Source organism: Cherax quadricarinatus, chromosome 28 (genome assembly GCF_038502225.1).
Source record: "Cherax quadricarinatus isolate ZL_2023a chromosome 28, ASM3850222v1, whole genome shotgun sequence".
NCBI classification, from domain to species: Eukaryota; Metazoa; Arthropoda; class Malacostraca; order Decapoda; family Parastacidae; genus Cherax; species Cherax quadricarinatus.
Window position 1 is genome coordinate 1,599,788 of NC_091319.1, and position 24,243 is coordinate 1,624,030.

The following is a 24,243-nucleotide window of genomic DNA, read 5'->3' on the forward strand; positions in this document are numbered from 1 at the left end:
CTTTATGACCTTATTAAACTACACAGTGTGCTCGTCCACCAGCACTTTATGACCTTATTAAACTACACAGTGTGCTCGTCCACCAGCACTTTATGACCTTATTAAACTACACAGTGTGCTCGTCCACCAGCACTTTATGACCTTATTAAACTACACAGTGTGCTCGTCCACCAGCACTTTATGACCTTATTAAACTACACAGTGTGCTCGTCCACCAGCACTTTATGACCTTATTAAACTACACAGTGTGCTCGTCCACCAGCACTTTATGACCTTATTAAACTACACAGTGTGCTCGTCCACCAACACTTTATGACCTTATTAAACTACACAGTGTGCTCGTCCACCAGCACTTTATGACCTTATTAAACTACACAGTGTGCTCGTCCACCAGCACTTTATGACCTTATTAAACTACACAGTGTGCTCGTCCACCAGCACTTTATGACCTTATTAAACTACACAGTGTGCTCGTCCACCAGCACTTTATGACCTTATTAAACTACACAGTGTGCTCGTCCACCAGCACACCTTATTTACACAGTGTGCTCGTGCACTTTATGACCTTATTAAACTACACAGTGTGCTCGTCCACCAGCACTTTATGACCTTATTAAACTACACAGTGTGCTCGTCCACCAGCACTTTATGACCTTATTAAACTACACAGTGTGCTCGTCCACCAGCACTTTATGACCTTATTAAACTACACAGTGTGCTCGTCCACCAACACTTTATGCCCTTATTAAACTACACAGTGTGCTCGTCCACCAGCACTTTATGACCTTATTAAACTACACAGTGTGCTCGTCCACCAGCACTTTATGACCTTATTAAACTACACAGTGTGCTCGTCCACCAGCACTTTATGACCTTATTAAACTACACAGTGTGCTCGTCCACCAGCACTTTATGACCTTATTAAACTACACAGTGTGCTCGTCCACCAGCACTTTATGCCCTTATTAAACTACACAGTGTGCTCGTCCACCAGCACTTTATGCCCTTATTAAACTACACAGTGTGCTCGTCCACCAGCACTTTATGCCCTTATTAAACTACACAGTGTGCTCGTCCACCAGCACTTTATGACCTTATTAAACTACACAGTGTGCTCGTCCACCAGCACTTTATGACCTTATTAAACTACACAGTGTGCTCGTCCACCAGCACTTTATGCCCTTATTAAACTACACAGTGTGCTCGTCCACCAGCACTTTATGACCTTATTAAACTACACAGTGTGCTCGTCCACCAGCGCTTTATGACCTTATTAAACTACACAGTGTGCTCGTCCACCAGGACTTTATGACCTTATTAAACTACACAGTGTGCTCGTCCACCAGCACTTTGACCTTATTAAACTACACAGTGTGCTCGTCCACCAGCACTTTATGCCCTTATTAAACTACACAGTGTGCTCGTCCACCAGCACTTTATGCCCTTATTAAACTACACAGTGTGCTCGTCCACCAGCACTTTATGACCTTATTAAACTACACAGTGTGCTCGTCCACCAGCACATTATGACCTTATTAAACTACACAGTGTGCTCGTCCACCAGCACTTTATGACCTTATTAAACTACACAGTGTGCTCGTCCACCAGCACTTTATGACCTTATTAAACTACACAGTGTGCTCGTCCACCAGCACTTTATGCCCTTATTAAACTACACAGTGTGCTCGTCCATCAGCACTTTATGACCTTATTAAACTACACAGTGTGCTCGTCCACCAGCACTTTATGACCTTATTAAACTACACAGTGTGCTCGTCCACCAGCACTTTATGACCTTATTAAACTACACAGTGTGCTCGTCCACCAGCACTTTATGCCCTTATTAAACTACACAGTGTGCTCGTCCACCAGCACTTTATGACCTTATTAAACTACACAGTGTGCTCGTCCACCAGCACTTTATGACCTTATTAAACTACACAGTGTGCTCGTCCACCAACACTTTATGCCCTTATTAAACTACACAGTGTGCTCGTCCACCAGCACTTTATGACCTTATTAAACTACACAGTGTGCTCGTCCACCAACACTTTATGCCCTTATTAAACTACACAGTGTGCTCGTCCACCAGCACTTTATGACCTTATTAAACTACACAGTGTGCTCGTCCACCAGCACTTTATGACCTTATTAAACTACACAGTGTGCTCGTCCACCAGCACTTTATGACCTTATTAAACAGTCAGACTGTTGGAAACACTTTGATTCACTAGAATGTTGTGTGTGTTCATTAGAATGTTGTGTCTGTTTATTAGAATGTCGTGTCTGTTTATTAGAATGTTGTTTGTTTATTAGAATGTTGTCTGTTCATTAGAATGTTGTCTGTTCATTAGAATGTTGTCTGTTCATTAGAATGTTGTCTGTTCATTAGATTGTTGTCTGTTCATTAGAATGTTGTTTGTTCATAAGAATGACGTGTTTGTTCATAAGAATGACGTGTTCATTAAAATGACGTGTTTGTTCATTAAAATGACGTGTTTGTTCATAAGAATGACATGTTTGTATAACGGGATTATTTGGTATTCTGGTAGCGGGGAGTAAATGATATGTCTTCAGAGGCTTCTTAGTTTATTGAAAGGTCGTGGTGGGTACACAGGCTTGTGTGTTTGAGCCCATGGCCCGGGAGGGCCATACCACGAGAGAGAGCCAGGAGTAAGCCTTGTGTCTTGCTGCTAGGCCGCTGTGTGAGTGAGAGTGAGGCAAGGGCAGGCAGGCTGGCTTGCCCACTGAGAGGCCTGGCTACAGAGGGCAGCATCTGAGTGGCGCGAAATATGAACTAAGCTGGCAGACAGCATGGGCTGTCTGTGCAGACGGTACAGGCTGTTTACATACGCTCGGCCACCTACCCCGCGTCGTCCCGACGCGACAATACTGGTGGTAAAAGGAAATCGGTCTCTCTCTCGTAGGAAAAGGGCACAGAACACAAAATAAAAACATATATATACATATGGACATGAAAAAAAAAACTTCCTACAGAGAGGGAAGAAAAAAACAAGTGGGGTGTGCTAAACATCGTGGTCAAAGGCAGTGAGCGTCGAAGGGCATCACTGCACGCCTTCCTGCGTCTGGACAGATACTGCAACATGGGAGACATCGCTGTGGCTGAGCTGTGACGTAACAGGTTACGGTCTCCTCTGGAACGGTGAAGCAGTCATTGTAGGAGTTGCTGCAGGTTTCACTCAACCTGGGGCACGACATGCTGGTGCCCTCGAGTGAGGCGTCGACAAAACTCGGCAACTGGGCAGGACTTCTGGCAAGCGACTCAGGACACTTCTCGACTGGTACTGTCGCTGGGCTGTCACTGCTGGCGAGCATGGAGCGAGTTGTGGAGCGAGTCGTGGCAGAGACGACTGGGCGAAACATCTGGGAGTCATAACATCATACACCAGACTGCAGTGAGAGAGCTAGCAGTCAAAGTAACATCTTCTTTGTGCAGGCTGCTCACTGAAGCTTGTGACACGAGGCTGACACACTGTGTCATTCTCTCGACAGTTGGAGTTTTAGCAGAGGTTAGTCTAAGCGTCCCCAGACTTGTTTCTCTGCATATAACTGCACTCTGAAGGTCTGGAGGTGAAGTGAAGCAAATCTCGATGGGAATCGTAGCAGGTACGATTCTCCAGAACATCCCGAGCGACGAGCATAAAAGCTTTCTGTACAAGAGGGCTTGGTCACTCGGGGCTGTCTTGACATCAGCTGTCATACGCACTGGTCACATCGGGTGACTTAGCACAGTGGTGCTATTCAGGTCTGGCTCAGATCTCACTGAACACACGGAAACTTTAAACACACCCGCGGTACATGCAGTACAACATGGCTTAAACTAGCAAATGATGCTTTTCTGTGCACAAAACTGACACTAAGACATATACTAAAATGTGCGAACACTGACTGAGAGGAATTAATTAACACACTACATATATCTTCTCTCAATCTTTTCGACAATATTGAAATAATTACTGAACACTCGATGTGACATCATGTGATGTCAGGCGTGATGACGTCAGCAGCACTGTGACGTCAGCAGACATCTCGAGGTGACGTCAGGCAGACATCGTGACGTCATGAAGTCGGGGAGCATCATCGGTGACGTCAATGTGATGCAAGCAGCAGACCACAGCATGTGGCCTGGGACATCTGGTAACTCACGTGGCCTGTAGATCTACGTGACATCGCCCACACCCACGTGGCATCATGATCCATGTGGCGTCGTGATCTATGTGGCATGCTGATCCACATAGCTTCGAGTGGCCTCGGGCACTCGGATACACAGCTCTGGCAATGAATCACACGAAAACAGCAGAAAACACAGCAGAGGGAGTGAGCAGTGGTGAGTGGTGTATGGTAGGCTGGTGAGGTGTGAGAGTACAGCAGGGTGAGGCAAGGAACGGCCGCTTCCTCCTCCCACAAACACGTGGAGAACTCACACTGGACGCAGAAATCGCCACAAAACTCACCTCTGGTTTGCTGAAACAGCTGTGCTGAGCTGAACAACAACAGCAGCAACATACAAGTGACGCTGAACACGTGACTTGGGAAACAGCGTGGGACGCTGTAGCGTGGAGAATTTTGGCAAATTTCGGCTGGATCCTGCTTGTATCTGTGTCTGGATGCTCAAACGTGCAGACACGACATCAGGATAACTTGTTGAGAGACGGATGCTTCTTGTGTAGGGTGATGAAGTGAAGATGACTTCATACCTCTTCTTCCTCTCTCTGGGCAAACAACTGCTGCGACCACCGCTTTCCACCATTTATAACGAGATTATTTGGTAGAGCTGAAAGCGGGTGGTTCAATGATAGACTTCTTAGTTTATTGTTAAGTCGTGGTGGTTAAACAGGCTTGTGTGTTGTGCCCATGGCCCGGGAAGGGCCATCCCACGAGAGAGAGCTACTAGTACTTGTCTTGCTGCTAGGCCGCTGTGTGGGTGAGAGCGAGGCATGGGCCGACAGGCTGAAGTAGCAACGCCTATAGGTGGCAGCACCAGCATGGCGCGAAATATGAACTAAGCTGGCAGACAGCATGGGCTGTCTGTGCAGACAGTACAGGCTGTCTACATTTGTTCATTAAAATGACGTGTTTTTTCATTAGAATGAAATATTTTGCTTTTGAAATTGTTTTCTAGAATTACATGTTAAGTAGAATGTGTGAGGAGAGACATTGTATTTGTATCGTCTAAGGATTGTTGATGAATTGTTAGTCACTGTATTCTAAGTATTTATTATTTGCTGTGATTATTATTATTATTATTATTATTATTATTATTATTATTATAGGGGGCGTTAAGACTATACGGGTCTTACAGCTCTTCACTGTGAAGGACGTTTGGTCATTCATATGGTGAAGGAGAGGGACCTGACCGTGGGGGCGGTGACCTCCGGAACAGACTCCAGATAATTTGATCATCCAAGTTATGGAGGAAGGGCATTTGATCACTCAGGTTGTGAAGGAAGGGCATTTGATCACTCAGGTTGTGAAGGAAGCGTGTTTGATCATTTAAGCTGAGAGGGAGGAACGTCGTCTTGTTGTTTACATTAAGACAGACGGAGGTAGAGCTACTGTGACGACCTACTAGTCGTCCAGGTCATGGAGGGGCGACGACTGTGGGTCCATATAATGGAGCGAGGAGGTCACATCGTGTCGTTGTGGGTGGTGGGAGGAGGGCAGGTGGTACGGCATGGTCTTGTCGTGGTGGTGGTGGTCGTGGTGCAAGGTGAGGTGGTAGTGGTGGTCGACGTCTGGACCATGGCTGATATGACGTACGGTCCTGTGATGACGTACTGCCAGGGGCCGCTCCAGTCTTGTCTGACTGTGCGAGATTAAATGAGTTATAGTACACTTGGAGGGTGAGGGGGGTTTGAAGCCTATCGACTAAACGAGGCTCATTGGCGCTGCGCGTAACCCGTTTTTCACTACTGGACGGAAATGGTTTTCTCCCTAAAACGGATTAAAGTAAACTCTCAGCACATATACGCTGAGACATAAGCTTCTCGGTGTTAATGTATACCCTGTTAAGACACGTCGTGTTCAGATAAGTCTTATATTCGTGGGGAAGCGCTAAATGTGTAGGAGTCATACAGAACCTGGGGAATGGGAGGTAACAGGGTGTGATCCAAGGAGGCGGTGATAGCACTAAACCAGCTATATTATTATTATTATTATTATTATTATTATTATTATTATTTTTCCAACAAGTCAGCCGTCTCCCACCGAGGCAGGGTGACCCAAAAAAGAAAGAAAATCCCCAAAAAGAAAATACTTTCATCATCATTCAGCTCTTTCACCACACTCACACATTATCACTGTTTTTGCAGAGGTGCTCAGAATACAACAGTTTAGAAGCATATACGTATAGAGATACACAACATATCCCTCCAAACTGCCAATATCCCAAACCACTCCTTTAAAGTGCAGGCATTGTACCTCCCATTTCCAGGACTCAAGTCCGACTATATGAAAATAACCGGTTTCCCTGAATCCCTTCACTAAATATTACCCTGCTCAAACTCCAACAGATCGTCAGGTCCCAAGTATCATTCGTCTCCATTCACTCCTATCTAACACGCTCATGCACGCTTGCTGGAAGTCCAAGCCCCTCGCCCACAAAACCTTTACCCCCTCTTTCCAACCCTTTCGAGGACGACCCCTACCCCTCTTTCTTTCCCCTATAGATTTATATGCTTTCCATGTCATTCTACTTTGATCCATTCTCTCTAAATGACCAAACCACCTCAACAACCCCTCTTCTGCCCTCTGACTAATGCTTTTATTAACTCCACACATTCTCCTAATTTCCACACTCCGAATTTTCTGCATAATATTTACACCACACATTGCCCTTAGACAGGACATCTCCACTGCCTCCAACCGTCTCCTCGCTGCTGCATTTACCACCCAAGCTTCACATCCATAAAAGAGTGTTGGTACTACTATACTTTCATACATTCCCTTCTTTGCCTCCATAGATAACGTTTTTTGACTCCACATATACCTCAACGCATCACCCACCTTTTTTCCCTCATCAATTCTATGATTAACCTCATCCTTCATAAATCCATCCGCCGACACGTCAACTCCCAAGTATCTGAAAACATTCACTTCTTCCATACTCCTCCTCCCCAATTTGATATCCAACTTTTCTTTATCTAAATCATTTGATACCCTCATCACCTTATTCTTTTCTATGTTCACTTTCAACTTTCTACCTTTACACACATTCCCAAACTCATCCACTAACCTTTGCAATTTTTCTTTAGAATCTCCCATAAGCACAGTATCATCAGCAAAAAGTAACTGTGTCAATTCCCATTTTGAATTTGATTCCCCATAATTTAATCCCACCCCTCTCCCGAACACCCTAGCATTTACTTCTTTTACAACCCCATCTATAAATATATTAAACAACCATGGTGACATTACACATCCCTGTCCAAGACCTACTTTTACCGGGAAGTATTCTCCCTCTCTTCTACATACCCTAACCTGAGCCTCACTATCCTCATAAAAGCTCTTTACAGCATTTAGTAACTTACCACCTATTCCATGTACTTGCAACATCTGCCACATTGCTCCTCTATCCACTCTATCATATGCCTTTTCTAAATCCATAAATGCATTAAAAACTTCCCTACCTTTATCTAAATACTGTTCACATATATGCTTCAATGTAAACACTTGATCTACACATCCCCTACCCACTCTGAAACCTCCTTGCTCATCCGCAATCCTACATTCTGTCTTACCTCTAATTCTTTCAATTATAACCCTACCGTATACTTTTCCTGGTATACTCAGTAAACTTATTCCTCTATAATTTTTACAATCTCTTTTGTCCCCCTTCCCTTTATATAAAGGGACTATACATGCTCTCCGCCAATCCCTAGGTACCTTCCCCTCTTTCATACATTTATTAAACAAAAGTACCAACCACTCCAACACTATATCCCCCCCTGCTTTTAACATTTCTGTCATGATCCCATCAGTTCCAGCTGCTTTACCCCCTTTCATTCTACGTAATGCCTCACATACCTCCACCACACTTACATTCTGCTCTTCTTCACTCCTAAAAGATGGTATACCTCCCTGGCCAGTGCATGAAATTACCGCCTCCCTTTCTTCCTCAACATTTAAAAGTTCCTCAAAATATTCTCGCCATCTACCTAATACCTCCCTCTCCCCATCTACTAACTCCCCTACTCTGTTTTTAACTGACAAATCCATACCTTCCCTAGGCTTTCTTAACTTGTTTAACTCACTCCAAATTTTTTTCTTATTTTCATTAAAATTTCTTGACAGTGCCTCTCCCACTCTTTCATCTGCTCTCCTTTTGCACTCTCTCACCACTCTCTTCACCTTTCTTTTACTCTCCATATACTCTCCTCTTCTTATAACACTTCTGCTTTGTAAAAACCTCTCGTAAGCTACCTTTTTCTCTTTTATCACACCCTTTACTTCATCATTCCACCAATCACTCCTCTTTCCTCCTGCCCCCACCCTCCTATAACCACAAACTTCTGCCCCACATTCTAATACTGCATTTTTAAAACTATTCCAACCCTCTTCAACCCCCCCACTACTCATCTTTGCACTAGCCCACCTTTCTGTCAATAGTCGCTTATATCTCGCCCGAACTTCCTCCTCCCTTAGTTTATACACTTTCACCTCCCTCTTGTTGTTGCCACCTTCCTCTTTTCCCATCTACCTCTTACTCTAACTGTAGCTACAACTAAATAATGATCCGATATATCAATTGCCCCTCTATAAACATGTACATCCTGGAGCCTACCCATCAACCTTTTATCCACCAATACATAATCTAACAAACTACTTTCATTACGTGCTACATCATACCTTGTATATTTATTCATCCTCTTTTTCATAAAATATGTATTACTTATTACCAAATTTCTTTCTACACATAGCTCAATTAAAGGTTCCCCATTTACATTTACCCCTGGCACCCCAAATTTACCTACTACTCCCTCCATAACATTTTTACCCACTTTAGCATTGAAATCCCCAACCACCATTACTCTCACACTTGATTCAAAACTCCCCACGCATTCACTCAACATTTCCCAGAATCTCTCTCTCTCCTCTACACTTCTCTCTTCTCCAGTTGCATACACGCTTACTATAACCCACTTTTCACATCCAATCTTTATTTTACTCCACATAATCCTTGAATTTATACATTTGTAGTCCCTCTTTTCCTGCCATAGCTTATCCTTCAATATTATTGCTACTCCTTCTTTAGCTCTAACTCTATTTGAAACCCCTGACCTAATCCCATTTATTCCTCTCCATTGAAACTCTCCCACCCCCTTCAGCTTTGTTTCACTTAAAGCCAGGACATCCAGTTTCTTCTCATTCATAACATCCACAATCATCTCTTTCTTATCATTTGCACAACATCCACGCACATTCAGACTTCCACTTTGACAATTTTCTTCTTATTCTTTTTAGTAATCTTTACAGGAAAAGGGGTTACTAGCCCATTGTTCACGCATGGCTTACGGAGGAAAGATTCTTATTCCACTTCCCCATGGATATAAAAGGAAAAGTAATAAGACCAAGAACTATTAAGATAAAATCAAAGAAAACTCAGATGAGTGTATAAATAAACGTGTACATGTATGTGTAGTGTGACCTAAGTGTAAGCAGAAGTAGCAAGACATGCCTGTAATCTTGCATATTTATGAGACAGACAAAAGACACCAGCAATCCTACCATCATGTAAAACAATTACAGGGTTTCGTTTTACACTCACTTGGCAGGACGGTAGTACCTCCCTGGGTGGTTGCTGTCTACCAACCTACTACCTATATTATTATTATTATTATTATTATTATTATTATTATTATTATTATTTCGGAAAGTGTTAAATACATACACCGGTAATTCAGCTCAAAGCGAGACTTTGAACAGCTGAAACGAGACTTTGAACCACAGACATTTAGACCTGACTGTACGTATTTATTTCCTCTCAAAGAACATTTTTATAGAAGAGCATGAATGCTAACTCGCAGGAGTCTATACGCCACATGTGGCACAAGCTGTTTGTTGGTGTATTTCAGTGCAAATCCTACAACATTTGCAAGAAATCAGCCTTGATAAGTATGGCATTGTGCTTGTTTAAACTTAAATTGACTCTGACAGCAAAGGTCAACTTATTTACGTATTTACGTATTCCGAATTTTTACGATGTATATTTCTGGCGGGTGGTAGGTAGTGGGCACTCTACAACATAGTCTGAGGAGAATCTCTCTCCTGATCACAGGGTATATATATCCAGAATAGCCCTTGTGGCTTAGCGCTTCTTTTTGATTATAATAATAATAATATATACAGAGGTGCGTTTCTCTCAGCATATATGCGCTGAGAGAATCTCTGTTTTTAGGGATTAAAGTGTGTAGGTGTTGTGGAGGTGATCCCTCGCTTAGTGCAGAATCTGTGAACCTGAGTGACCAACCAATTGGCGTGTGAGACACTGCCCTCGGCACTTCTCTACACATTAAGAGGTGTGTGTGTGTGTACTCACCTAATTGTGGTTGCATGGGTCGAGACTTAGCTCCTGGCCCCGCCTCTTCGCCGAGTGCTACTAGGTCCTCTCTCTCCCTGCTCTATGAGCTTTATCATACCTCATCTAAAAGCTATGTATGGTTCCTGCCTCCACTACCTCACTTGCTAGGCTATTCCACTTCCTGACTACTATATGATTGAACAAAATACTTCCCAGCCTCCCTTTGACTCATCTGGATCTTCAACTTCCAAATGTGAACCCTTGTTTCTGTGTCCCAACTCTGGAACATCCTGTCTCTGTCCACCTTGTCTATTCCACGCAGTATTTTGTATGTTGTTATCATGTCTCCCCTAACCCTCCTGTCCTCCAGTTTCGTCAGACCGATTTCCCTTAACCTTTCTTCGTAGGAAATTCCCCTTAGCTCTGGAACTAACCTTTCTCTAATTTCTTGACGTGCTTGATCAAGTGTGGGTTCCAAACAGGTGCTGCATACTCCAGTATGGGCCTGACGTACACGGTGTACAGTGTCTTGAACGATTCCTAACTAAGGTATTGGAACGCTGTTCTCAGATTTGCCAGGCGCCCATATGCTGCAACAGTTATCTGGTTGATGTGTGCTTCCGGAGACATGCTCGGTATTATACTCACCCCAAGATCTGTGTGTGTGTGTGTGTGTGTGTGTGTGTGTGTGTGTGTGTGTGTGTGTGTGTGTGTATGTGTGTGTCCCACTGCTTACTCCCTATTTGAGAGGTTAAAATATTCTTGACTCATACCTGGAGTTTACCTGGAGAGAGTTCCGGGGGTCAACGCCCCCGCGGCCCGGTCTGCGACCAGGCCTCATATTGGATCAGAGCCTGATCAACCAGGCTCCAATTTACCCCAAGACCTGAGTTGATGATCATTAGTCGAAGCAGGTCAATCAGAAATGATTTTTGATGTTGGCAAGAGTTTATTTATTGTATTGCTGGGCAACAAATTTGCGCTGAAATCTGGCAAACTGGAAATAATTCTTCTTACGATAATTAACAGTGGTTTCACATTACACTGGTATAATTTTTTATCACATTTCGGCATGACCTTTATGGGATTACACTATTGTTACACTGTTAAAATACCGTTATATGAGTCACATGGTGAGTATAATGAGAGCTTAAGAGTTGTACATCTCACCACATGACAACATAAGGGTTGTACAACTCACCAGATGATAACATAAGGGTTGTACGACTCACCAGATGATAACATAAGGGTTGTACGACTCACCAGATAACATAAGGGTTGTACGACTCACCAGATGATAACATAAGGGTTGTACGACTCACCAGATGATAACATAAGGGTTGTACGACTCACCAGATGAGATAGATGGAGACAGCCACGGTGAGGATGAATCCCGTACCCACTGCCACGATTGCCATCGTCCAGAAATTGACTTCATCTGCAGGAATAAACACCAATATTGTTGGTGGTCATCTGAAAACTTCCATTGTGATTCTCTCTCTCTCTCTCTCTCTCTCTCTCTCTCTCTCTCTCTCTCTCTCTCTCTCTCTCGTCCTCCCTCCCTCCCTCCCTCCCCCCCATTATTATTATAAAAATGAAATACGTAACTGTGATACGGTGTCCACAGTTTAAAAAAAAAACGATCAAAGACATGAGAGAAACTAAATTTAACAATTAAAAGCAAAAATATGAATTCTGCAAAAAAAAAATGTGAGAGCGAGGAGAGGGAAAGGTGACATGATGACTATATATGAGACCATAAAGATAGACCAGAAAAGAGAAATCAGAAGATTTCTCGGCACCAGCAGTAAGGAAACCAAGAGGCTATATTTTCCCATCAAGAAAGAAGCCGTGCAGGAGGCACTACAGAGAAGACTCCTTCACAAACAGAGCAGTTAATAACTGCAATGGGATCAGGTGGCGGCGGTGGTGGTGGTTATGATGGTGGTGGTGTTTATGGTGGTGGTGGTGAAGGTGGTTTTCGTGATTGTAGTTTTGGTGGTGGTGGTGATATTAATAGGGAGTGGTTTTGCACAGATGAATGCCGTACTTGCTGAGAGCTTGTCAGTTGATTCTGGTGAGCTTTACCCTAGATCCTTGCCATGAGGAGCTCTGCCTACGTTGCATGTTTCAGGAAACCCAGCTTTTCGTGAGCTGCTCGTGGTAGTGAAACAGTGGGAGAGCCCTTTACTTGTCTTGTGCAGGATGCTGGCTGCTCTCCTGGACTGTGTCCTCACTGTGTCTGTCATCAGAGAGGCTGCTTCTCTGTTCTTCTCAGACAGTGCCTGAGGCACCTCTTAATATGCCGTGTATAGCGACCTCTAATTACTGAGCTCTGGTGATGACCTTGGCATGACTTTGTTCATTCAAGGACGAAGCGTTTCACTGATGGGTCAAAGAGTAAGGATAGTGTTGTCTTTGCTGTGGTTGCTGGTGAGAACTCTGGTGTTGTCTTTGCTGTGGTTGCTGGTGAGAACTCTGGTGTTGTCTTTGCTGTGGTTGCTGGTGAGAACTCTGGTGTTGTCTTTGCTGTGGTTGCTGGTGAGAACTCTGGTGTTGTCTTTGCTGTGGTTGCTGGTGAGAACTCTGGTGTTGTCTTTACTGTGGTTGCTGGTGAGAACTCTGGTATTGTCTTTGCTGTGGTTGCTGGTGAGAACTCTGGTGTTATACACTATTACAAATAAATTTTCTGTGTTAATTGCAAAGCTCCACACAGTCCTCGGTTCTCTTGTCCTGTCTACTGACTTAGTTGGTTCTCGGTTCACTGTCTACTCAGATTCCTAATACACTCTGTTTATCGTTGCCCGCAGAGCCGGATTAAGATATTGTAGGCCCATGGGCTATATGTACTGTGAGGAGGGAGGGGGTAGCCCAGTGATATTTTCAAAAGGAAAAAAAATAATCACAACAGTTAACAGTTTATCATGTAAGTAGTGTAATAACATACTATAATTATTAGCTTACAGCAGTAACTGTAAACACTTTCGACTTAATCTCTGGAGGCCCTCCAGAGATTAAGATGAAGGCCCCTCTGCTGTGTCCCCTAGAGCCCATGTCTTAATCCGGCTCTGCTTACCCTGTATGCTCCTGGCCAGCCTGAGGTTTAATAAATACCCAGGAGTGGTTAGCCTGTTTCCACTCATGACATCCGGATTGTAGTCTTGTTTCTTCTCGGGCCGAGTTGTCATATATAACAAATTAACTGAGACGAAGGCAGCTATAACGAGCTTACTCTGTACCATTATATATATATATATATATATATATATATATATATATATATATATATATATATATATATATATATAATGTATATATATATATATATATATGTATTATATATCCTAGGTAGTAGGTTGGTAGACAGCAACCGCCCAGGGAGGTACTACCGTCCTGCCAAGTGAGTGTAAAACGAAAGCCTGTAATTGTTTTACATGATGGTAGGATTGCTGGTGTCCTTTATTCTGTCTCATGAACATGCAAGATTTCAGGTACGTCTTGCTACTTCTACTTACACTTAGGTCACACTACACATACATGTACAAGCGTATATATACATACCCCTCTGGGTTTTCTTCTATTTTCTTTCTAGTTCTTGTTCTTGTTTATTTCCTCTTATCTCCATGGGGAAGTGGAACAGAATTCTTCCTCCGTCGGCCATTGTGAAGGCTTACTCAGCCCTGTAATAACTTCAGACAGTATTACCAAGGCTGGCTCCTCCTCAGGAAAATTAATGAATAGAAAAAGAAATAATAACAGACAAACATAAACACTATTATATAGAAAATATAAAACACTTAAATATGAAATATTAATCCTACATTAAAGAAAATGAAAAATGAAAAATATAAATAACTGAATTCAACGCTAATATAAAACTTGGGTGTCTGGTGTTGGTGACACTGCTTGTTGAAATCGTAGCCGTTGCCGATGATTGGGGGGCGGGGTCGCAGGTGTTGGTTACAACCCACTGGCTAGTTCTTCACAGTATAGCCTTGAGTATTCTAACCCGATGACAGGAAAGCAGGTTCTTTACCGCTGCAATGATGAGGGGTTACGTCCTGCAATTTCATACAGGTGCACAGGTAATTAAATCCAAAAAGGGGAAGTCTCAGGACGTTAGTCCATCTCCATCAGTTCTACTCGTTGATTGGCAGGTGACCCTCTCTTGTCATCCAAGCTGGAAAGATAGACAGGTTACCCACTGCTTAAGAAATCACTCTCCATGATAAGTACAATACCTAAAAGATGTGGTGATTATTACAACAGTCAACCTAGAGCAAGACTGAAAGGACTAAGTTTATTATTGGTCAAAAGTGAAGCTTTCAACCAATAAATCCACTAGAATACAAGGCAGGCATGTACTTACAGTAGTGCTGGGAGCTGTGAGTCTAGTGATTACTGTTTGGACCGGAGCCCCACACGTCACCTTTCGGGGGGGGGGGGGGGGGAAGAAGGAGGGGAAGGGATAGTGGGAGCTAGACTGACCCTACCTTAAACAAGCAGCCGGCAGTCAAACTATCACTTTCCCGGTGGGGGGAAAAAGGCGGGAATAGCGGGAGCTTGAGTTACCCTACCTTAACAAAAAGCCGGCAATGAAACTATTGTTACTATATACTTCCTCGCTACTCCTATCTATTGAACTTTTCCCTCACAGCCATGTGTGTTGTAAGAGGCGACTAAAATGCCGGGAGCAAGGGGCTAGTAACCCCTTCTCCTGTATATATTACTAAATTTGAAAGGAGAAACTTTGGTTTTTCCTTTTGGGCCACCCCGCCTCGGTGGGATACGGCCGGTGTGTTGAAAGAAAGAAAGAAAGATTATATATATATATATATATATATATATATATATATATATATATATATATATATATATATATATATATATATATATATATATATATATATATATATATATATATATATATATATATATATATATATATATATATATATATATATATATATATATATATGTATATATATATATATATAATGTCGTGCCGAATAGGCAGAACTTGCAATCTTGGCTTAAATAGCAACTCTCATCTTGCCATATAGGACAAGCGAAAATTTATGTATGCAATAATTTCGCCAAAATCATTCTGAACCTAACGAAAAAAATATATTTCACTGTGTTTGTTTAGTATTAAATTATTGTAAAGAAATATAAAATATATTTAGTTGGGTTAGGCTAAAATAAATTGTTCTTGTTATAATAAGGTTAGGTAAGTTTTCTAAGATTCTTTGGTGCAAAATTAGAAATTTTTACATTAACACTAATGAAAAAAACATATCTTTAAACGTATAAGAGAAAATTTTAGAAAGGACTTAATTTTAAATGAGTTCTTGCTAATTGACTAGTTTTACATATTCGGCACGACATATATATATATATATATATATATATATATATATATATATATATATATATATATATATATATATATATATATATATATATATATATATATATATATATATATATATATATATATATATATATATATAATGGTACAGAGTAAGCTGTCCTCCTTCAACGGGAATCGTTAGTTTGAGATAACTCTATTGACCGAGGATCAGGTATACACATCGCTCTAATAGCCACCTGTTTACAGGTATTCCTGCTCCCCTGTTTATACTGTGGAGTACAGCTGATTGTGGACTATATTTTAACTGTTTGTTCAAGACTCGAGCCTTTTCGCGTATGTCATGATTTTTTAGAACATAAGAACATAACGAAGGAACACTGCAGAAGGCCTACTGGCCCATGCGAGGCAGGTCCAAGTCTCCTACCGGCTTAAGCCAATGCACCCAACCTAGTCAGGTCAGGTCACCTTGACTTAAGGGAGGAACACGGCAACCGTCCTGGTAGCACAAGCTATCAGGTCCAACTCACACCCTCCCACATCCACTCATGTATTTATCCAACCTATTTTTAAAGCTACACAACGTTCTGGCCTCTATAACTGTACTTTGGAGTTTGTTCCACTCATCCACAACTCTATTACCAAACCAGTACTTTCTTATATCCTTCCTGAATCTTAATTTTTCCAACTTAAAACCATTGCTGCGAGTCCTGTCTAGGCTAGATATTTTCAGCACACTATTTACATTCCCTTTATTTATTCCTGTCTTCCATTTATACACCTCAATCATATCTCCCCTAATTCTACGTCTTTCTCGAGAGTGAAGATTCAGGGCCCTTAGTCTATCCTTATAGGGAAGGTTTCTGATACATGGGATCAACTTTGTCATCCTCCTTTGTACATTTTCCAAAGCATTTATATCCATTCTGTAATACGGTGACCAAAACTGTGCAGCATAATCTAAATGAGGCCTAGCCAAGGATGTATAGAGTTGAAGAACAATCTGAGGACTCCTATTATTTATGCTTCTTGATATAAAGCCAAGGATTCTATTAGCTTTATTGCGAACACTTATGCACTGTTGTCTTGGTTTCAGATTACTGCTAACCAGAACTCCTAAATCTTTTTCGCAATCCGTAATATTAAGATCTACATTATTTAGTTTATATGTGGCATGGTTATTGTCCTGTCCAACATTTAGAACTTTGCATTTGTCTATATTAAACTGCATCTGCCACCTCTCCGACCACTGCATCAGTCTACTCAAATCTTCCTGGAGTGCTCTAATGTCCTCGTCAGAATGAATTCGACGGCCTATTTTGGTATCATCGGCAAACTTGCTGATGTCGCTCTTTATGCCCTCATCTATGTCGTTTATGTATATTGTGAACAGCAGGGGGCCCAACACTGACCCCTGTGGAACACCGCTCGTGACGCTTCCCCACTCTGATTTCTCCCCATTTATGCAAACTCTCTGCTGCCTATTTGTCAACCATGCCTCTATCCAGGAAAAAATTTCTCCTCCTATTCCATGTGCCTTAATTTTCCTCAATAGTCTCTGATGTGGGACCCTGTCAAAAGCCTTACTGAAGTCCATATACACAATATCATATTCATTACCATGATCTACCTCCTCAAATACCTTAGTGAAAAAAGTTAACAAATTCGTAAGGCAGGAACGCCCCTTTGTAAAACCATGCTGAGATTCGTTGATTAATTTATGCTTTTCAAGGTGGCTACGAACTGCCTCGGCAATTATTGATTCCATAAATTTTCCCACTATGGAGGTTAGGCTTATTGGTCTATAGTTTGAAGCTAAGGACCTGTCACCTGCTTTGAAAATAGGTATCACATTTGCCATTTTCCACTTATCTGGCATCATGCCAGTTTGTAGTGATATGTTGAAAAGATTAGCCAAAGGTTTGCTAAGCTCCTCTTTACATTCCTTTAGAACCCTTGCATACAGTTCATCAGGGCCTGGGGATTTGTTAGGTTTTAATTTATCTATTTGCCTAAGGACCATGTGACTTGTGACCCTAATCGTGCACAGTTTATTATCGTCCTGTTCCACATAATTTATAATTTCTGGAATATCGCTGGTAACCTCCTATGTAAAAACTGAGAGGAAGTATGTGTTAAAACTTCTACACATTTCCTTATCACTGTCAGTGAGCTGACCCGAGGAACTTTTGAGTGGGCCTATCTTGTCCCTGATCTTCTGTATACCTGAAAGAATCCTTTTGGGTTAGTCTTCGAATCTCTTGCAACTTTAACCTCATAATCTCTTTTTGCTTTTCTAATTCCTTTTTTTATTTCTCTCTTTAACTGAATATATCGATTTCTTAATTGCCCCTCTCCTCTTTTGATTTGCCTATATATGCCTCTCTTTTGACCAATTAGATATTTTAATCTATTGTTCATCCATTTAGGATCATTTTTGTTTGATCTGATTTCCCTATTTGGAACATAATTTGACTGAGCAGCTAGAACTATGCCATGGAAAGCGTCATATCGGCATCCATCATCACCCTTAGTCAGGTCATTCCAGTTCAGCCCACCTAAGTAATTTTTCAGTCCTATGAAATCAGCCAAGCGGAAGTCAGGGACAGAGACTTGATTGTCATTATTAGGGGAATTCCATGATATATTAAAACTGAGTGATTTGTGATCACTTTCCCCAAGCTCATCATTAACCTCAAGATTATTAATTAGTGTTTCACTACTGGCAAGAACCAAGTTAAGGAGGTTATTTCCCCTAGTTGGCTCTGTCACAAACAATCCTGGATCGTATCAAGAAAGTCACCTGACTCTAAATTTCCTGTCAAATTGCTCCAGTCAATCTGTCTATAGATGAAATCTCCCATTAGCACAATATTTTTGTTTGTAGATGCCTTACGAATTTCGTCCCATAGAAGTTTACTGCACTCCCTATCAAGATTTGGGGCCCTGTAAATCACACCCAAAATTAGTTTTTCTCGGCCCTCGAGAAGCTGTAACGAAACAGATTCAGTGGCTGATGCTTCTAATTTTATATCTTGTCTAACACAACAATTTAAATTGTCTCTGACATACATCGCTACTCCACCACCTTTCCTGTTGACCCTGTCAGTGTGGAATAATTTATAGCCTTGTATGTGAAATTCAGAGGGCATCTCTCTATCTTTCAGATTGAGCCAGGTCTCTGTTATAGCAATAATATCTATGTTTCCTGCACTTGCAATTAATCTTAGCTCATCTATCTTATTTCTTACACTCCTGCTATTAGTATAGTAAACCTTAAGGGAGCTAGTCCCTTGCTGCCCTCTGCTGTCCCCCTTTGTTTGCTGACCTGATCTATTGTTTTTATTTATAACTTCATGCTGAATGCCTTTTATACATTTACTGTTTCGAACCCTAGTGTTGCAACCTGCTTGTTTCCCACACACACCCATACCTCTATCTTCTATCAGTTTAAAATCATAGGCATTTCACCAATGGCCTCAATCGAGTCTGCAAGTGCTACCACCCCAGCCCCAGATAGATGTACCCCATCCCTTGCATACATATCATGTTTGCCATAAAAGTTGTTCCAGTTGTCAATGAATGGGATTGCAAGTTCCTTGCAGTATCTGTCTAGCCAGCATTTACACCAATTGCCTGAACAGCCATTCATTTCCTACTCCCTTCTAGGCAAGATGCTACATATGATTGGGATCCCTCCTTAGACTTAATGAAATCTATAGCTGACCTGTACTTATCTAGCAGCTCTTCTCTCCTACCCTTCCCAATATCATTTCCACCAGCACTGAGACAGATAATGGGCATTCCCATTACCTGACATGATATTATCCAGCCTGTTGACTATGTCCCCAACACCAGCTCCAGGGAAGCACACTCTATCTCTCATCTTCTTATTCCTATTACAAAAAGCACGGTCAATATATCTTACCTGAGAGTCACCAACCACAAGAATGCGCTTACCTCCATTAGCAGGGGCAGTAGTACCCTTACCTTCACTGGCCACTGAAGTACATTCATCCTGAAGAACAGAGAAGCGATTTCCTACCTTCAGATCTTCACTCTTAACTTTCCTTACTCTGATGCGCCTCCCATTACTGTGAACCACTCGCCACTTGTAGCAGGTGCTGGGCTGCACCTCACTGCTGGTAGCCGTTGCTACCTCCCCACCTACAGCCTCCTCACAGCGAGAGACAGACTGCACCTCACTGCTAGAAGCCTCATTTCCCACAACTCCAGCCACCTCACACTCTCTCCCAGACCCATTGAGGTGGACCTTCAGCCTCCTAATCTCCTCCTGAAGAAGCAAGACCACCACCTTCAACTCTCCAACCTCAATTTTTAAAACACTGCAGAAGCAAGCCATGCTTTGTAACCGTCCACGCTAATCCCCAAAGCAGCTCAGGGTCTGTGACCTCACGTGACGACTGACCACTGACCACCGGGGCGCCTGTAGGGACCTCTGGGAACTTTCAGAAGAGTCGTTCAATGTTAAGAATTTACTAGGATTTTTATCTGATGCTGGATATTTTAACTCGATGTGACAGTATTTATTGGTGTGTTTTATCCATGCTAGTAGTTCTTTGTTATTTGTTAAGTTTATATTTGATCTAACAGTTCAAAACACTGATCAAATTTTAAAGTTGTCTACCTACCCAAAGGGGCGTATGTACGAAAAATAGCGCTTATGGCAAGCACTGAAATTGTGTCACTGTCCAAACATCTGACACCCATTTCTTAGATAACTTTAACAAAATATCAACTCAAAGATTCAAGTCAAGCTCATTAATCTTTTAATTAACAAATTATGGCACTACATGAAAATTACAGCTGCTTTCATTTATACAAATTGGTTTATGATGCTCAAATTCATTTTTTTAAATTTCTTCTATATTTCTACAATCAGCAGAGTAAGATCACAGTCTGCCTTGACCCATGGAGACTCGCAAGTACGGAAATATTTGTTTTAATTTGAATGATCTCTCACAGCTGGTGATGGAAACTGTGATGGTTAGCATTATCTGAACAGCAATGCCGAGATTGGGGAAAACGCTCTCATCTCCATACTAAACAATAAAGTAGAGAAGCTCTTCAGGTCTTGACATTTTCATGTTGACCCGACGTGATAGCAACATTCTGCAATCTAAAATTTCTTCATATAGCTTCTGTCCATCAACATCACAGCTGTATAATGTGCCCAAATTTTTGCACTTTTTCTTTAGGTCGTTACTGTCGGCGCCGTAACACAGTCCCTCGATATCAAGAAGGAACCCAAACCTGGCGTCAGTGTCGTGAATAATGCAATAAAAAATATAATCTGATTGATGAAATAAAAAATAATTCTCAACATATATTTTGAAGTTTCCAGTTTTTAATAGTTGTTTTTCCAGAGATAAGCTGTCTATGTAGTCCTGCTGGTCCAGTGTTATCTGATGTTACCGTGTATTCCAGTGTGCCTCTCTCTCTCTCTCTTATCTCCTGCGCTCACCACTCAACTCTCTCTCTCTCTCTCTCTCTCTCTCTCTCTCTCTCTCTCTCTCTCTCTCTCTTTCTTTCTTTCTCTCTCTTTCTCTTTCTTTCTCTCTCTTTTTCTTTCTCTCTCTTTCTCTTTCTTTCTCTCTCTTTCTCTTTCTTTCTCTTTCTCTTTCTCTTTCTCTTTCTCTTTCTCTTTCCCTCTTTCTCTCTCTCTCTCTCTCTCTCTCTCTCTCTCTCTCTCTCTCTCTCTCTCTCTCTCTCTCTCTCTTTCTCTTCCATTTCTTTTCTCTTTTCCTTTTAACCTGCCTCCTTCCCTCTTATATCTTCCTTTCCAACTCCCCTTTCTCCCATTTTTTCCCTTTCCTCTCTTATTCTTTCACTCTCCCACTGCTATTCTCTCCTTTATCATTCTCTCTCCCCCCACTGTTTTTCCTCCCACTGTCTCTCCTCCCACTGCTCTCCTCCCGCTGTCTCCCCTCCCACTGCTTTCCTCCCCCCGTCTCTCCTCCCACTGTCTCTCCGCTGAGTCAGTGTTCCTGCAGCATCAGTCTTGCGATCTGGTAATTACATTTATCCTCTGGAACCTCTCTTGGTTTGGTCTTCACTTTGATCACCCGAGTCATTCCATCTAGATGTGCTGAAATGATGTCTTGGGCTCCTTGGAGGAATTGGGGTTCTTGGAGGAGTTTTAGGATCCTTGGAGGAATTGGGGGGTTCTTGGAGGAGTTTGGGTCGTCTTGGGGGACTCTGAAGCTAGAAATAAAGATGAAGACAGTCTTTGTTGTAGACATCGTAAATTAAACATAGTGATTATAGGATCACTGATCACAGGCCCAATAATTACAGGATCATTGATAACAGGATCAGTGATCATTGGATCTGATCCTGACTCTTCTGACTCAAGATACGTTCCTCACTGGTACTTTGTGGTACGCTCAAGGCAATACAAAGCCAGGGAGATGTTGCGTCTAGTGTTTGTGTGTTTATGAGAGAGAGAGAGAGAGAGAGAGATAGAGAGAGAGAGGTGGGGGAGATAGGGCAGGCCACCACAACTCTTCCCACTGCTTGGCGCATGTGTAGGTCCCTGACAGAAGCAACATGAAAGAAATACGAATATTTTCAATAGCCATGAGCGAGGAGTGGGTAGTGGAATGGAAGGTAGTGGAATGGAAGGTAGTGGAATGGAAGGTAGTGGGATGGAAGGTAGTGGAATGGAAGGTAGTGGAATGGAAGGTAGTGGAATGGAAGGTAGTGGAATGGAAGGTAGTGGGATGGAAGGTAGTGGGATGGAAGGTAGTGGAATGGAAGGTAGTGGGATGGAAGGTAGTGGGATGGAAGGTAGTGGAATGGAAGGTAGTGGAATGGAAGGTAGTGGGATGGAAGGTAGTGGAATGGAAGGTAGTGGAATGGAAGGTAGTGGAATGGAAAGTAGTGGGATGGAAGGTAGTGGGATGGAAGGTAGTGGAATGGAAGGTAGTGGAATGGAAGGTAGTGGGATGGAAGGTAGTGGGATGGAAGGTAGTGGAATGGAAGGTAGTGGAATGGAAGGTAGTGGGATGGAAGGTAGTGGGATGGAAGGTAGTGGAATGGAAGGTAGTGGAATGGAAGGTAGTGGAATGGAAGGTAGTGGAATGGAAGGTAGTGGGATGGAAGGTAGTGGAATGGAAGGTACTGGAATGGAAGGTAGTGGAATGGAAGGTAGTGGAATGGAAGGTAGTGGGATGGAAGGTAGTGGAATGGAAGGTAGTGGAATGGAAGGTAGTGGGATGGAAGGTAGTGGAATGGAAGGTAGTGGGATGGAAGGAAGTAATGGATGGAAGGTAGTGGAATGGAAGGTGGTGGAATGGAAGGTAGTGGGAATGGAAGGTAGTGGGAATGGAAGGTAGGAATGGAGAATGGAAGGTAGTGGAATGGAAGGTAGTGGAATGGAAGGTAGTGGGAATGGAAGGTAGTGGAATGGAAGGAAGGTAGTGGGAATGGAAGGTAAGGATGGGATGGAAGGTAGTGGAATGGAAGGTAGTGGAATGGAAGGTAGTGGGATGGAAGGTAGTGGGTGGAAGGTAGTGGAATGGAAGGTAGTGGGAATGGAAGGGAGTGGGATGGAATGGTGGAAGGTAGTGGAAGGTGGAAGGTGAGTGGGATGGAAGGTAGTGGAATGGAAGTAGGGATGGAATGGAGTAGTGGGATGGAAGGTAGTGAGAGATGGTAGGTAGTGGAATGGAAGGTAGTGGGATGGAAGGTAGTGGGAGGGCACAGTGATGGAAGGTAGTGGGAGGGAAGAGTGATGGAAGGTAGTGGAATGGAAGGTGGGAGTGGGATGGAAGGTGGAGTAGGGAATGGAAGGTAGTGGGAGGACACAGTGATGGAAGGTAGTGGAATGGAAGGTAGTGGGATGAAAGGTAGTGGGATGAAGGGTAAGGTGAGTGGGATGAAGGTAGTGGAATGGAAGGTAGTAGGGATGGAAGGTAGGTGGCAGTGATGGAAGGTAGTGGGAGGGCAGAGTGATGGAAGGTAGTGGGATGGAAGGTAGTGGGATGGAAGGTAGTGGGATGGAAGGATAGTGGAATGGAAGGTAGTGGGAATGGAAGGATATGGATGGAAGGTAGTGGGATGGAAGGTAGGGATGGGTAGAGTGATGGAAGGTAGTGGGATGGAAGGTAGTGGAATGGAACAGTGATGGAAGGTAGTGGGATGGAAGGAAGTGGGATGGAAGGAAGGGATGGGAATGGAAGGTAGTGGGATGGAAGGTAGTGGATGGAAGGTAGTGGGGTGGAAGGTAGTGGGATGGAAGGTAGTGGAATGGAAGGAAGTGGGATGGAAGGTAGTGAAATGGAAGGTAGTGGGATGGAAGGTAGTGGAA

General features: G+C 42.6%; 1 protein-coding gene across 1 annotated transcript in view; it reads right to left on the reverse strand.

Moving 5' to 3' along the window:
* Positions 1–2,582: 2,582 nt before the first annotated feature.
* Positions 2,583–24,243, reverse strand: part of LOC138853310 (uncharacterized) — a 72,654-nt gene continuing 50,993 nt past the window's right edge. The window contains exons 3-4 of the mRNA XM_070089299.1: positions 11,894–11,978; positions 2,583–5,827 (exon numbers count right to left, since the gene is read on the reverse strand). Coding sequence (XP_069945400.1) covers positions 5,590–5,827; positions 11,894–11,978 — 323 coding nt within the window. The 3' untranslated portion in view covers positions 2,583–5,589. The remainder of the gene's footprint in view (positions 5,828–11,893; positions 11,979–24,243) is intronic.